The sequence below is a fragment of the Balaenoptera physalus genome (genome assembly GCF_965194825.1).
Source record: "Balaenoptera physalus genome assembly, contig: HAP1_SCAFFOLD_2112, whole genome shotgun sequence".
NCBI classification, from domain to species: Eukaryota; Metazoa; Chordata; class Mammalia; order Artiodactyla; family Balaenopteridae; genus Balaenoptera; species Balaenoptera physalus.
Window position 1 is genome coordinate 23,804 of NW_028124693.1, and position 13,713 is coordinate 37,516.

Genomic DNA, 13,713 nt, shown 5'->3' on the forward strand with positions numbered 1-13,713 from the left:
AATGCATTCTTTTCCTGGCATACCTTTTGCTGAATTGGGGGATTCAGATCACTCATTAAGTGTGTCTATCAGCTGATGGAAGACTACTTACATGTTGGACACCAGCATGGAAAATTGGTAACGACCATCCACAGACTAAACATCATGATATAACAAAGTCTAGTAGCCTTTCTTCCTCATTTAAAGTATGATTGAATAATTCACGTATAAACTGGAATTATGTTCTGGAAGGCTAAAGAAAGAAATAACTGCTCTAGGGACTTCCCTGGTGGCACAGTGGTTAAGAATACACCTGCCGATGCAGGGGACACGGGTTCCAGCCCTGGTCCGGAAAGATCCCACACACCCTGGAGCAACTAAGCCCGTGCGCTATAACTACTGAGCCTGCGCTCTAGAGCCCGCGGGCCACAACTACTGAGGCCGCGTGCCACAACTACTGAAGCCCACGCACCTAGAGCCTGTGCTCCGCAACAGGAGAAGCCACCGCACTGAGAAGCCCGCACATCGCAACGAAGAGTAGCCCCCGCTCACCGCAACTAGAGAAAGCCCGTGCGCAGCAACAAAGGCCCAACACAGCGAAAAATAAAAACTAATTTAAAAAAAAAGAAAGAAAGAAATAACTGTTCTAGGTGTATACTCTGGAGGGTTCGCATGACATTCTCCCCATATTTTTTTTTGTTTATTGTCATGTCAGCTTTCAGATTTACGGTTCAACTAGCCCAAAGAGCACGTATTTTTATATTCTGAAAAATCGTATCAACCAACAGTGTAAAACAACAGAAACCGGTTGCAAAGCTTTCACTTTTAAAGAGCGTCCAAGCGCCCTGCCCTTTTCCCAAAGGACTCTTTTCCCTTTTATAGATGCGCACCGGGCTCCAAGGCAGTGCAAATAGAGCTTCCTGTTCCAGGGAAGTGCTGGCTCCTGCAGAAGCCCAGCGCTCCTTTGGGAAAAGTTGATAGGAACTAGGAGCTGTGTGTGACCTGAGGCACGGGAGTCAGCTGAGCCAGCAGGAGGGAAGCACATTTAACAGCCCCTTTGTGCAGACCGAGGTCCCAGAAGCACTTCTGGGAAAGTAAGTCTGGTGCCATACACACAGTCCTTGTGAAGAATGGCAGGGAAGCTGGCCCAGCTGGAGAAGGACATTCCCAGATTAGACGCCCAAACCTTGGACCTGGCCGCTTTGGAGAACTGAGAGATGTCTGGAATTCCCACAATTCGGGGCTCCTGTGTTTGACATGAGTAGAGATTTAAAAATCAGAAAAAACAAATGGATTCTGCACACCCTCACTCTAGTCCAGTAGGAAATATTTTTCAGGGGGCTTACTGTTTACACATGAAGGACATGAAAATTTAAATCTATTTTCCTTCTTTCTTGACCTTAATATTTTCCTATACTTTTAAATTATAATAATAAAAAAATTATTTATTCATGGTTGAGTTGCTGGGTAATTCATTCTGATAATTTTGATCTTTGACTTTTGTGCATTTCACAATCTCATCAATGGTGGCAAGAAAATAAATCAAAATAGTATAATGAATCCTTTTAGACTTACAATGATATTATGACAATTATGAATATTATTTTGATGATAGCTAACGTTTGCTGTGCACTGGCTTTAAGTCAAGAGTCTCCATCAGTAAGAAACTGTTTGAGCATGAACCAACAAATTGTGTTTGCTAATTCAATGTAAAATATGCAAATACACCACCATCCCGTTATATTCTGTACACTTATAAAGCATAAATAAAAATACAAATGAGAGGAGTGACGTGAATAAACAAATAGAAGTTCTTATGTTTCCTTTTTGCATGATGGTAGTTTGTGTACTAATGGAGTATGGACACCCCAATTTGGAGACCACTCTGCAACCAGTGTATAAACTGTTATTATTCCCATTTTAAAGATGTGCACACTGAGGGGGTACAGAGGTGAAGCCCTTGCCCAAGGTCACTGGGGTACCACTGTGGGAAAGGCTACTGGCTGCTGTGCCATCCCTGTGACCTCATGACCTCTCTCATTTCTGTAGCTACTCCAGCTGCACTTCCAGGAAGCTGTACCATCATGCTAGCGTATTCCTATTTCTGTTCCTTCTCAATCTGAATATTAGATGCATGTACTTAAACAGGGTGTCCAGATATGTTTTAGTCTTATCATCTGAGACCTTTAAAACACATTGAATCAATTTGTAACTTTATCCTTGGGTCCAGACATAAGCATTTCAGAATGAACTGAGATTCTTCATCTGAAACTTTCTTCCTTAATCAAGAAACGAAGCCCAGTTATTGGGTTTGCTGTGGTTAAGAGTAGCATGGAATTAAAATTGGAATTAAGAAAATGATTCAATTTAGAATAGCTTCAAAAAAGGAATAAAATATTTAGAAATAATGAAAGCAGTGCAAAACTTGTACCCTGAAAGCTACAGAACATTGTTGAAAATTTTTTTAAGTTTTTTTTTTTAATTTAATTAATTAATTAATTAATTTATGGCTGTGTTGGGTCTTCGTTTCTGTGCGAGGGCTTTTTCTAGTTGCGGCAAGCGGGGGCCACTCTTCATCGCCGTGCGCGGGCCTCTCATTATCGCGGCCTCTCTTGTTGCGGGGCACAGGCTCCAGACGTGCAGGCTCAGTAATTGTGGCTCATGGGCCCAGTTGCTCCGCGGCATGTGGGATCTTCCCAGACCGGGGCTCGAACCTGTGTCCCCTGCATTGGCAGGCAGATTCTCAACCACTGCGCCCCCAGGGAAGCCCCTTTTTTTAAGTTTTAAATAAATGAAAAGATATCCCATGTTCATGGATTAGAAGACTTACTGTTGCTAAGATAGCAATACTGCCCAAATTGACCTACGGATTCAACTCAATTCCTATTAAATCCCAGCTGGCTTATTAGAAAAAATTTATAAGCTGATCCTAAAATTCATATGGAAATTCAAAGGGCCAAGAGAAACCAAAACAATCCTGGAAAAAGAACAAAGTTGGAGAATTCACACTTCCCAATTTCAAAACTTACTACAGAACAACAGCAATCAAGATAGTGTGGTACTGGCATAAGGCTGGACATAATAGATCAACAGAATAAAATTGAGAGTCCAGAAATAAGCCCTCATATTTATAGTCAACTGATTTTTGACAAGTGTGCAATTCAGTGGGGAAGTATAGTATTTTCAGCAAATGGTGTTGAGAAAACTGGATATTCACATGCCAAAGAATCAAGTTGGACCCTTACCACGTGCCATATAAAAAAAAAAAGTTCAAAATTGATCAAAGACCTAAATGTAAGAACTGAAACTATAAACAACTAGAAGAAAACATAGGTATAAATCTTTGTGACCTCGGATTCTGCACTAGTTCTTACATATGGCAGCAAAAGCACAAGCAGCCAATGGAAAAAAAGATAAATTGGACATCATAAAAATTAAAAACTTTTTTTACTTCACAGGACACTTTGAATAAAGGACTCCAGATAGTAAAAAGCAACCAAAAGAATGGAAGAAAATTTTTGCAAATCATATATCTGATAAGGGACTTGACTCTAGAATATTTAAAGAACTCTTACAACTCAATAATCAAAAGAAAGTAGCAAGAAACCCAAATGATCCAATTTTAAACAGGAACAAAGGATTTGAATAGATATTAAAAAAAAACACAAATGGCTGATAAGCACAGAAAAGATGCTCAATATTACTAATCATTAGGAAGTGCAAATCAAAACTATAATGAGATACCAATTCATACTCATTAAGATGGCTATTATAAAAAAACAATCAAACAAAACAAACTGAGAAAATAACAAGAGTTGGTGAGGATGTGGAAAAACTGGAACACTTGTGCATTGTTGGGGGGAAGATAAAATGGTGCAGCCACTGTGGAAAATGGCATGGTGATTCCTCAAAAAATTAAACAAAGTATTACAATATGATTCAGCAATTCTACTTCTGGGTATATCCCCAAAGAACAGGGGCTTGAAAGCAGGGACTTGAAGAGATATTTCTGCAACCATGTTCATAGCAGCATTATTCATGATAGCCAAAAAGTGGAAGCAATCCAAGTGTCCATGGACAGATGAGTGGAGAAACAAAATGTGGTGTATACATACAATGAAACTTTATTCAGCCTTAGAAAGAAAATTCTGATAGATGCTTCAACATGTATGAACCTTGAAGATACTATGCTAAGTGAAATAAGCCAGTCACAAAAAGGGCAAATACTGTATGATTCCACTTATATGAGGTACCTAAAGTAGTCAAATTTATAAAGACTTTAAGCAGAATTGTGGTTTCCAGCAGGGAGGGGAAGGGGAGAATGGGCAGTTATTGTTGAATGGGTAGAGTTTCAGCTGGGGAAGATGAAAAATTTCTGGCGATGGTTAATGGTGATGGTTGCACGACACTTTGTACTTAATGCCACAGAACTGTATGGTTTAAAAAGGTTAAAATGGTAAATTTTATGTCATGTATATTGTACCACGGTAAAAGAATAAATTTAAAAAATAATAAAAAGGCAACCCAATTAAAATATGGCCAAAGAATCTGAATAGAACCTTCTCCAAAGAAGATATACAAATGGCCAACAAGTACATAAAAAGATGCTCAGTATCACTAGTCATTAGGGAAATGCAAATCAAAACTACAGTGAGATACCTCTTCACAGCTTCTAGGATAGGAGTAATCAAGAAGACAGATAATAAGTGTTGATGAGGATGCCGAGAAGTTGAAACCCTCATACACTGCTGGTGAGAATATAAAATGGTGCAGCCACTTCAGAAAACAATTTGGTAGTTCCTCAAACAATTAAACATAGAATTACCAAATGATCCTGCAATTCCACTCCTAGAGAAAAATGAAAACAGACATTGCACAGACCTTGTACATGAATGCTTATAGCAGCATTGTAATAGTCACTAAGTGGAAACAACCCAAATGTCCATGAATACATAAAATGTGGTATACAAACAATGGGATATTATTCTGCAATAAAAAGAGATAAAGTACTGATTCATGCTAAAACATGGATGAACCTTGAAAACATGATGCTAAGTGTAAGAAGCCAATCACAAAGGACCACATATTTTATAATCCATTTATACAAATAAGCAAATCAACAGAGATAGATAACAGGTTAGTGGTTGCCTAGGGCTGGGGAAGGGGGTGGGGTGAATAAGAATAGATGACTATACACCTATTAGAATGGCTAAAATCAAACAAATTGATAATACCAAGTGTTGGCAAGGATGTGGAGAAACTGGAACCTTCATACATTGCTGGTGGAAATGCAGAAAGGTACGGCCACTTTGGGAAACAGTTGATGTTTCTTAAAAAGTCAAGCACATGCATACCTATAACCCGGAAATTCAACCCAAGAGAAATGAGAAACATACATCCACCCAGACTTGTACACAAAAGTTCATAGCAGTTTTATTCATAATAACCAAAACTTGAGAACAGACTTGTGGTTGCCAAGAGGAAGGGAGGTTGGGGGAGGGATGCACTGAGAGTTTGGAATTAGCAGATGCAAACTATTACATAGAGAATGGATAAACAACAAGGTCCTACTGTATAGCACAGGGAACTATATTCAGTATCCTGTGATAAATAATAATGGAAAAGGATATAGAAAAGAATGTATATATGTGTAACTGAGTTACTTTGCTCACAAACCCTGTTCTTACTTTGCTTTGTAAATCAACTATACTTCAATTAAAAAAAAAAGAACATAACCAAAACCTAGAAACACTGCAAATGTCCATCTATTAATGAATAAATAAATGAAGTGTGTATATTCATTCAAAGAAATATTACTCAGCAATAAAAATGAAAGAACTATTAATATATACAACAACATGAATCAATCTCAAAAAGTTATGCTAAGTGAAAGAAAACAGACTGAAAATATTATATTGTCTGATAACATTTATATGAAATGTTTTTAAAAAGCAGAAGTATGGAGACAAAAGATGATAAGTGGGTTTGGGATAGAAGCAGGGACTGACAGAAAGCGGTCACCAGGGAACATTTCGGGGTGATGAAGATGTTCTAAAACTGAATTGTGAGGAATTAACTGTATTTTAAAAAAATTTTTACTGGAGTATATTTCCTTTACAATGTTGTGTTAGTTTCTGCTGTATAGCAAAGTGAATCAGCTATACATATACATACATCCCCTCTTTTTTGGATTTCCTTCCCATTTTGTTCACCACAGAGCACTGAGTAGAGTTCCCTGTGCTTAAGTAACTGTATTTAACTTACACAAAATCACGGAATTGTAGATGTAAACTGGATGGATTTTATGGTGTGTAACTCATACCTCAATGAACTTGTTTTTAAAAAAGGAGAGGGAAAAGGGTAATAAAATCCTATACTATTATTTTATTTCCATGAGGAAATGTATGACATCTCTCTTTTTCCAATGCCTGCACTTAACCCCAAGAAGAATAGCCTCAAAAAAATTTTTTTTGTATTGTTTGTGTGTTTGAGAGGAGGGTGAGATTAAGTAATCAGTGTTACTAAAATTATTTAATAAGCGTTTATAACTTGGTACTATAATCATCCCATAAATATATATATTAAACACCCTGTGCTCACTCTTTTGGGTTTTTTTTTTTAATAAATTTATTTATTTTTGGCTGTGTTGGGTCTTCCTTGCTGCACGCGGTATTTTTCTAGTTGCGGCGAGCGGGCTTCTCATTGCAGTGGCTTCTCTTGTTGAGAAGCACGGGCTCTAGGCACGAGGGCTTCAGTAGTTGTGGCTCGCAGGCTCTAGAGCGCAGGCTCAGTAGTTGTGGTGCACTGGCTTAGTTGCTCTGCGGCATGTGGGATCTTCCCGGACCAGGGCTCGAACCCGTGTCCCCTGCATTGGCAGGCTGATTCTTAACCACTGCGCCACCAGGGAAGCCCACTCTTTTGGTTTTTAAACCATTTTATTATTTATTAAATATAGTTCACAGACCATACAATTCAGCCACTTAAGTGTACAATTCAATGGTCTTCAGTGTATTCACAGAGCTACATGTTCACCACGGTCCATTTTAGAACATTTTCATTAACCCCGAAAGAAGCACCTGTTTTGAAAAATATAATCATTTTTCACAAAAAGGCATGTTGTTTATGTTGCCTACAGTAGATTTGTTATTTTTTGTTATTTTTAATGAATTTATAACTATTTTGAAAAGTTCTCAGTTTTAATGTTTAATATTAAACCTCTACTGATAGATGTCGTCTACATAAGCAAGAGCTTTTTGGGGTTCTCAATACTCATGCAGTGTAAATGGTTCTCAAGACCTAAACGTTTGAGATGTGCTGGTCTGTCTACCCATTATCTTGATCTTCTCAAGTTCCACACATTTCTTAGCCCTCTGGCAATATTGCTTTCTTTTACTTCTTTTCTGAAGCCCTTCACAGTGAGATTACCTATAAATCCTAAATTTCAAAATCCAATTCAGTGTTTGTTTCTTATCTTATTTGACCACACTTAAGCCTCTGACATTGTTGTCCTCTCCCTTCTGAAAAATCTTTCTCGCTTTGATGTCTGCGCCACTAACCCTCTCACTATCTCTTCCCACCTTCCGGCTCTTCCCCGCCCCTTGCTTGCTCCTTGCCCTTACTCACTGGCTATTCTCAGGGTTCCAACTTAGGTTCTCTCTCTCACTCTCTAAATGCTCTCCCTGGGGTGTCTCATTCACATCCTTGACTTCAGTCACTGGCAATACATCAACAGTTTCCAAATCTGCATTGCTTCCCTGGGTTTGATGGCCCCCCTTCAAATGCATATGAATGTCCCACGAGCATCTCCAAGTGAACATTCCAACTGAAACTCATCAACTTCCCTTTCCCAAACTAACTTTTTACTTGGGTTAATAATATTATTATCCATTCATTTGGAAACAATAAAAAAGGAAACTCAAAACAATAATTTTAAAAAACTTGTGAAGTTATCTTTGAGTCCTTCTCTTCCTAACCACCCCCCCGCCTTAGGCAGTAGCTCCTCAAATCCAATCCTCACCCCCAAATGGCTCTCATATCCATTCCTTGCCTTTCCTCCCCTTATTCCTGCTTACATCTCCCTTTTCCTGAACTACTGCCACCGTCCTATTGGTCAGCCAGCCTCACCTTTCAGAGTTATCCTTCAAACACGCACGTGTGTCCATTGTCGCTTTTGGTTTTTAAAGTTCTTCCATGCTTCCTCCTCACCTGCAGAATGAGCTCGGGATTCTTCACCAGGCTCTGGCACACGGCGTCCTTCGTTATTTGGCTCTAGTGACCTTTCCAGCGGTGTCTCCTGCCACCCCCCACGTACGCCGTATTTCTGAGCGATGCTTTGCGCTGCCACTAGGCCTCGGCTCGCGGGTGCCCTCAGTCAGGAGTGGCCACATCCTCTCTGTCCGCAGAACTCAGCCTGGGGGTCTCCTGGTTTTTCCAGGTCTCTTCATAAAGGTCACGTGCTCTCCGAGACCGTCCCTCTCTCTCAGCCCAAGGCACAGTTGCTTACTTTATCTTGAGAATTCAGAAGTGCGTTTGAATCAGCCCTTTCCATGTCACGCTGTGTTGTGGATAATTGTCTAGTCTCTGTGTCCCCAGCACCCCGTGAGAGTGGGGCTGCATCTTCTCTACACCCAGCAGCCATCCAAGCTCACTAGTAGCTGGGGGTTATTTGGGTGGGAAGGCGTGTCAGAACAGCGCTCTCTTGCTTTCTCAGTGAACCAACATCAGAGAAACTCATTTCTCTTCATAGTTCAATCAAGATGTGAATATTGAATCACTTCGCCCTGGAGAAAATAAGCACAAAATAAGTAACTCTGGTGATACAGAAGAAATGAAGTTTCCTTCTCCCTGTGATTTTTGTTTGCTTCTTCCCAGAGATTAGCAGCATGGAGAAGGATGTGGAGAGAAAAAGGGATGCAGGGATGAAAGAACTCAGGGGAAAGATAAGGAAAACCAGGTGACTTACGGGGGGAGAGGGGGAGAGGTCCTGAAAGGGGGATGAGGGAGATAGAAAAAGAAAAAGAGAAAGCGTTGTGGGAAAGAATGTACAGAAACAGTACGAAAGAATAGTCAATTTGCTGCCAATAAGGAGCTACAGGGAAAAAGAAATACAGGAATGAGAGGAAACTCTGACAGGATGCAGCTTCACAATTCTTTTCAGAGCTGGAGCTCACGCGGCCGCTTGATATTGTCTCTAAGTGTGCGTCCACCCGGACCCCGCACCCACACAGGCTTTCTCTGAAAATCACTGCAGGGTCAAAAGGCCAGAGCCCCACGTTGGAGCTGGGAACTGTCTTTTCTGGAGATGTGGACCAGCATAAGGGCAAAACCAGCTGACACTCCAGTCTTTTGATGAAATAGTTCCAAAAATTGTGTTTGGCTTAACATTAATGAGATGCCTATAGAACCCCGATTATTATATTCAATTTCTTCCTTCTGGTGTGTTTAAATAGCATTTTATTAAGATCCTATACCAAATTTAATACTGTTTGATGTCACAAATCAGAAGTAACTCTTGTTCCAAAACGTACAGGAGATGAGGGTTACAGCCGGTGATTGCTTCGCCTGAAGGCCAACAGAGCTATAAATTTAATCACAATTTTAAAGTTGTAGCAGAGCGTAAGGGTTGAGCGTATAAATCCTTCATTTTTTTTTTTTTTTAAATGAAAGCTTTCTCTGGAACTGGAACTTTTATTTGTTTAATAAGAAGCTACATATTTGAATGGAATAGATCCAACAGTTGAGAAAAGTGTTATGTGATAATGTTTTAAAAGTAAAATGTTCTTTCTTATTGAACCCACTAGTAATACTTGCCTGGTTTTGAAAGACAACACCACATCTAATCATTTTAAAGTCAGCAGAATAGATGAGAAATCAAATGTTTTGCAAGGATATGATTACAATAACTTTCATTTTCAAAGTATTCTCCACCTATCCTTCAGGCCTGCAGAGAAACCTGTGTGTGTACAGCCTCATGTCAGAATTATTAATCTTCATTTTTCTTTAAAAAATTTTTGTTAAAGTATAGTTGATTTACAATGTTGTGTTAATTTCTGCTGTGCAGCAAAATTATTCAGTTATAATCTATATATTCTTCTTCATATTCTTTTCCATTATAGTTTATCACAAGATATTGACTATAGTTCCCTGTGCTACACAGTAGGACCTTGTTGTTTATCCATTCTACATTTGGCAGTTTGCATCTGCTAATCCCAAACTCCCAATCCATCCTTCCCCACCCCACCCCTTGGCAACCACAAGTGTGTTCTCTATGTCTGTGAGTCTGTTTCTGTTTCGTAGATAAGTTCACTGTGTCATACTTTAGATTCCACATATAAGTGCTATCAAGTAATATTTGTCTTTCTCTGTCTGATTTACTTCACTTAGTCTGATAATCTCTAGGTCCATCCATGTTGCTGCAAATGGCATTATTTCATTCTTTTTTATGGCTGAGTAGTATTCCATTGTGTATATCATGTTTTCTTTTGAGTCCTCTTCAAACATCAAACTGTTAACTGAGCATTTAGAAACAAGTAGTGTCACAAGTTCGATCACTCAAGTAAGGCTTCACCAGTTCAGCCCAAAGATTGTCCATCAGAGGGAAGATGGATTTGTGAGCAGGAAGCAGAGGCAGAAACATGACACTCTATCAAATTTCATGTTTAGTTAACATTCTTCCTGAACTGCCACCTGCTTTCTTTAACGCTCTGTCAAATCTCTCAAACCTCCTACCGTGGGCTTGTAGAGTGTGTGAGCCTGAGGGGAGTGGAGCGATCTTCCGGGCCAGCTCCTCGTTTGATGCCTCATTGAAGGCCGAGGGGCAGCGACTGGCCACGGTCACTCAGCTGGTCTGGAGAAAGGCCGGGATCGGAACTTGGGTTTCCCGACTCCGGCACACCCTCTGCCACGTCACATCACCTGCTTCTCTGCTCCCTGAAAAGACTGTCCTTTGGGCATTTCCCAAAGTCCAGGACATATTTTCAGATCCATGAGCCAAGCCAGGTTAAGGGAATTGGTGTTGGCTCCCCAAGTCGGAAGAGGTTAGTCAGCCATCTTTTGTATATGTTTGCAAATGATGAGAGAGAGGGGAAGACGGCAGGTGGGCATCACGCAGGGTGGTCTGACACATAACACACTAGAGGTTTGGCTAAGCAGGGAGGAGCAGAGGCTGGCCTCCCGCGGCCTGGGCTCCTCCTCTAGCCGGGTCTGGGTCTGTCTGGCCCCTGTGGTGGGGTTTCTGGGACGGTTAAGGGAGCTGATGCACTGACACCGAGGCCTGCCACAGTTAGCTGTTACAGAAAGTGCTAGAGGGAGCTGCTTTTGATTTTGAGGCACCCATAACAATTTGATGGCACCTGAAGGTGCCCTGGACAGTCCCTCCCCTGCAGGGACCTGCGATCTTTCCAACAGCCCTTCCCCCAGCGGGGTTCTACAAAGCTGCACACACTGCAGATCCCAGCTGGGTCCCTCACGTGCTGCTAAGCTGCAGTTTTCAGTGTGACCCTGAGGGATCCATTGGGAATAAAAGCCGTGATTCTGCAGGGCAATAAACAAGCCAGCTCCTCTGACCCACAGACTCTCTCCAGGGTAAGACACCACCGCTCTGTAGAAGCGAGAGGTACCTCATTCCAACCCTACTCCACACCTGCATTAGTTGAACCTATGAAGGAGAATCCAATCTTCATATCATTTTGAAACAGAAGGACCCCAAGGTCAAGAAGAATAACTACCTAAATCATCCAAAGATCTTCCCTTTCCCTCCATCGCCTGAGACAACATTGCAGGTTTATTAGCCATTTTGTCTGTTAACATTATTCATTGGAAACAAACCCTGGGTGTGTGCCTTTGAGACCCCGTCAATCAACAAAGCTATACATAGAACACTGTGATTTGCTTTGCAGCCGAGAGATCCCCACAGATAACAGACGTAGAGATCTTGCCCGAGAAAGGAAGCACAGTGCTTCCTTATTTTTCTAGCACCCAAGTTAGTCCACATCCTCCATACAGTTGACTATCCAAATAACTATTGACAAACCATACTGATTTTGACCAGGGCTTAGCTTTGTATAATTACAGGAGAGCTCTTTTCTTTGCCATATCAGTATTACAGGTATTTATTGTTTTAGTCTTAATTTTAGAGGTAATTTAGGAATGGAATATTTAAGAGTCATCACATACTTCAATAAATAGTGAAGTAGCAAAAGTAAAACATCATTTATGGACACTTTGAAAAATTATGCGTGCAATTGAGGTTTAACCTGTTTGAGCGACCCTTAAAAACAGACACATTCATGTCATGCTAATGGCTTTCTCCTGTTTCCTTAATGATGTTATAATTACCCGTGGAAACACAGAAGCTGTTTTCCTCCTGATCTGTGTTTCCTCACCGTGACACACAGCACTTCTCCAGTTTTCCTGACAGTTTTCTGACCTGAAGTCAACGTTGTTTTCACTTCTCCTTAGGCCTCGGGAAGCAGTACCTCATACACCCCAGGCTGCCTCCTTTTTGGAGACTGAAAACCACGAAGAGGGAGGGACCCGGAGCTGTGGGTTAGTCAAGAGCTCAGTGTGCCTGCGCTTTCACGAGGACCTCCGGACCCTTCTCTGCTGCCCACCAGGACTGGCTTTCGGGCTCACTGGGCTGTGTCTCCCCGACCCTTGGGGAAGACTCTGGAAGGAGAAAGCCAGGTTGACCTTGCAGTTCTGGCTCATCCTCAGGGCCTTTGGTCACATGAGCCGTTTTGCCCAGGGATGCTCGGGGCGTAGTCCTGGAAGGGAGACCGCAGGGCATCCTCTGACTCTTTGCACAGAATTGTCGAGAACGTGGCGTCAGGGAGCCCACACCTCCAGGTATCTCTGCCACAAACCCTGTTCTTCCTGCAGCCCCGGCCGTGGCCCGGAAACACCCAGTCCTGCGTGGGTGGTCCTGCTTCCCGGACCCCTAGGAGAGAGGCCAGCTGCCAGTCGACTGTTTTTATATATGGGCCAACGTATGAGGGGAAACAAAGATTTCCGGAGCATAGTGTGCCTTCGTAAGTTAATTTTTTTTTATTATTATTGTTTCTTGTTTTATATTTTTATTTTCTAAAATTTTATTGGCATATAGTTGATTTAGTAAGTTAATTTATTCTCCGTCTCATCATCTCCTGAAGCTTTTGTGCCTCTGAATGATGCCTGAGGTTTCATCGCTAAAAACGCCTCCCTGGGTTCCCAGGGTCCCTAGGGCAGGGCGGGGGTCTCCATCCGCCAGCACCGTCCTTCCCTATCACTGGGGACTTGGCCCTCGTCCCTCAGGACTTGCCAGCTGGAAAAGGGTCTTCTTCACCACTCTCCACCCTGAATGAACGGGCGGCAGGAGCTGGACACCCCCTGGGTCCTCCGCCGGGCTTGGGACGAGGAGCCCTGGGTACCTGCGTCCGCGGCACTCGGATGCCACACAGGTGCCCTGCAGCCACTGAGCTCCGGTTGCTCGCAGAGCGGCTGTGGCCCCTGCCCCGAGTCAATGGTCACTGCTCACTTAGTGGCCCAAGGCTTTAACCTGGGAGTCACTCTCAACCCCACTCGCCAGCCCCGGAATAGAAGCCTCCACTTGCGTAGTTGCTACCTTTAACCAGTTACCTAAGTTCTGCCATCTTGGTATCGTTCAAATTCACCGTGTTCTTTATTTGTAGCGACACTATTTTGATTTCAGGAACAGTAATATGTTACCTGAATGAATACAGCCTCGTCCAGGTAGGG

General features: G+C 41.9%; 1 protein-coding gene across 9 annotated transcripts in view; it reads left to right on the top strand.

The window, feature by feature from the left end:
* LOC309654141 (uncharacterized protein) overlaps positions 1 to 13,713 on the top strand; it is a 34,944-nt gene that overhangs the window by 16,441 nt on the left and 4,790 nt on the right. For 4 of the 9 annotated variants that reach the window (XR_014259930.1, XR_014259931.1, XR_014259932.1 and 1 more), the window contains exons 1-2: positions 11,641 to 12,525; positions 12,859 to 13,707. Coding sequence is in view for 2 of the 9 variants with exons in the window: in XM_082478796.1 (XP_082334922.1) it covers positions 13,688 to 13,707 (20 nt within the window). In the remaining 7 variants the exon portion in view is untranslated. Of the gene's footprint in view, positions 1 to 11,640; positions 12,526 to 12,858; positions 13,708 to 13,713 lie in introns of those variants that run through there. The other 5 variants (XR_014259928.1, XM_082478795.1, XR_014259933.1 and 2 more) reach the window with 3 other exon arrangements.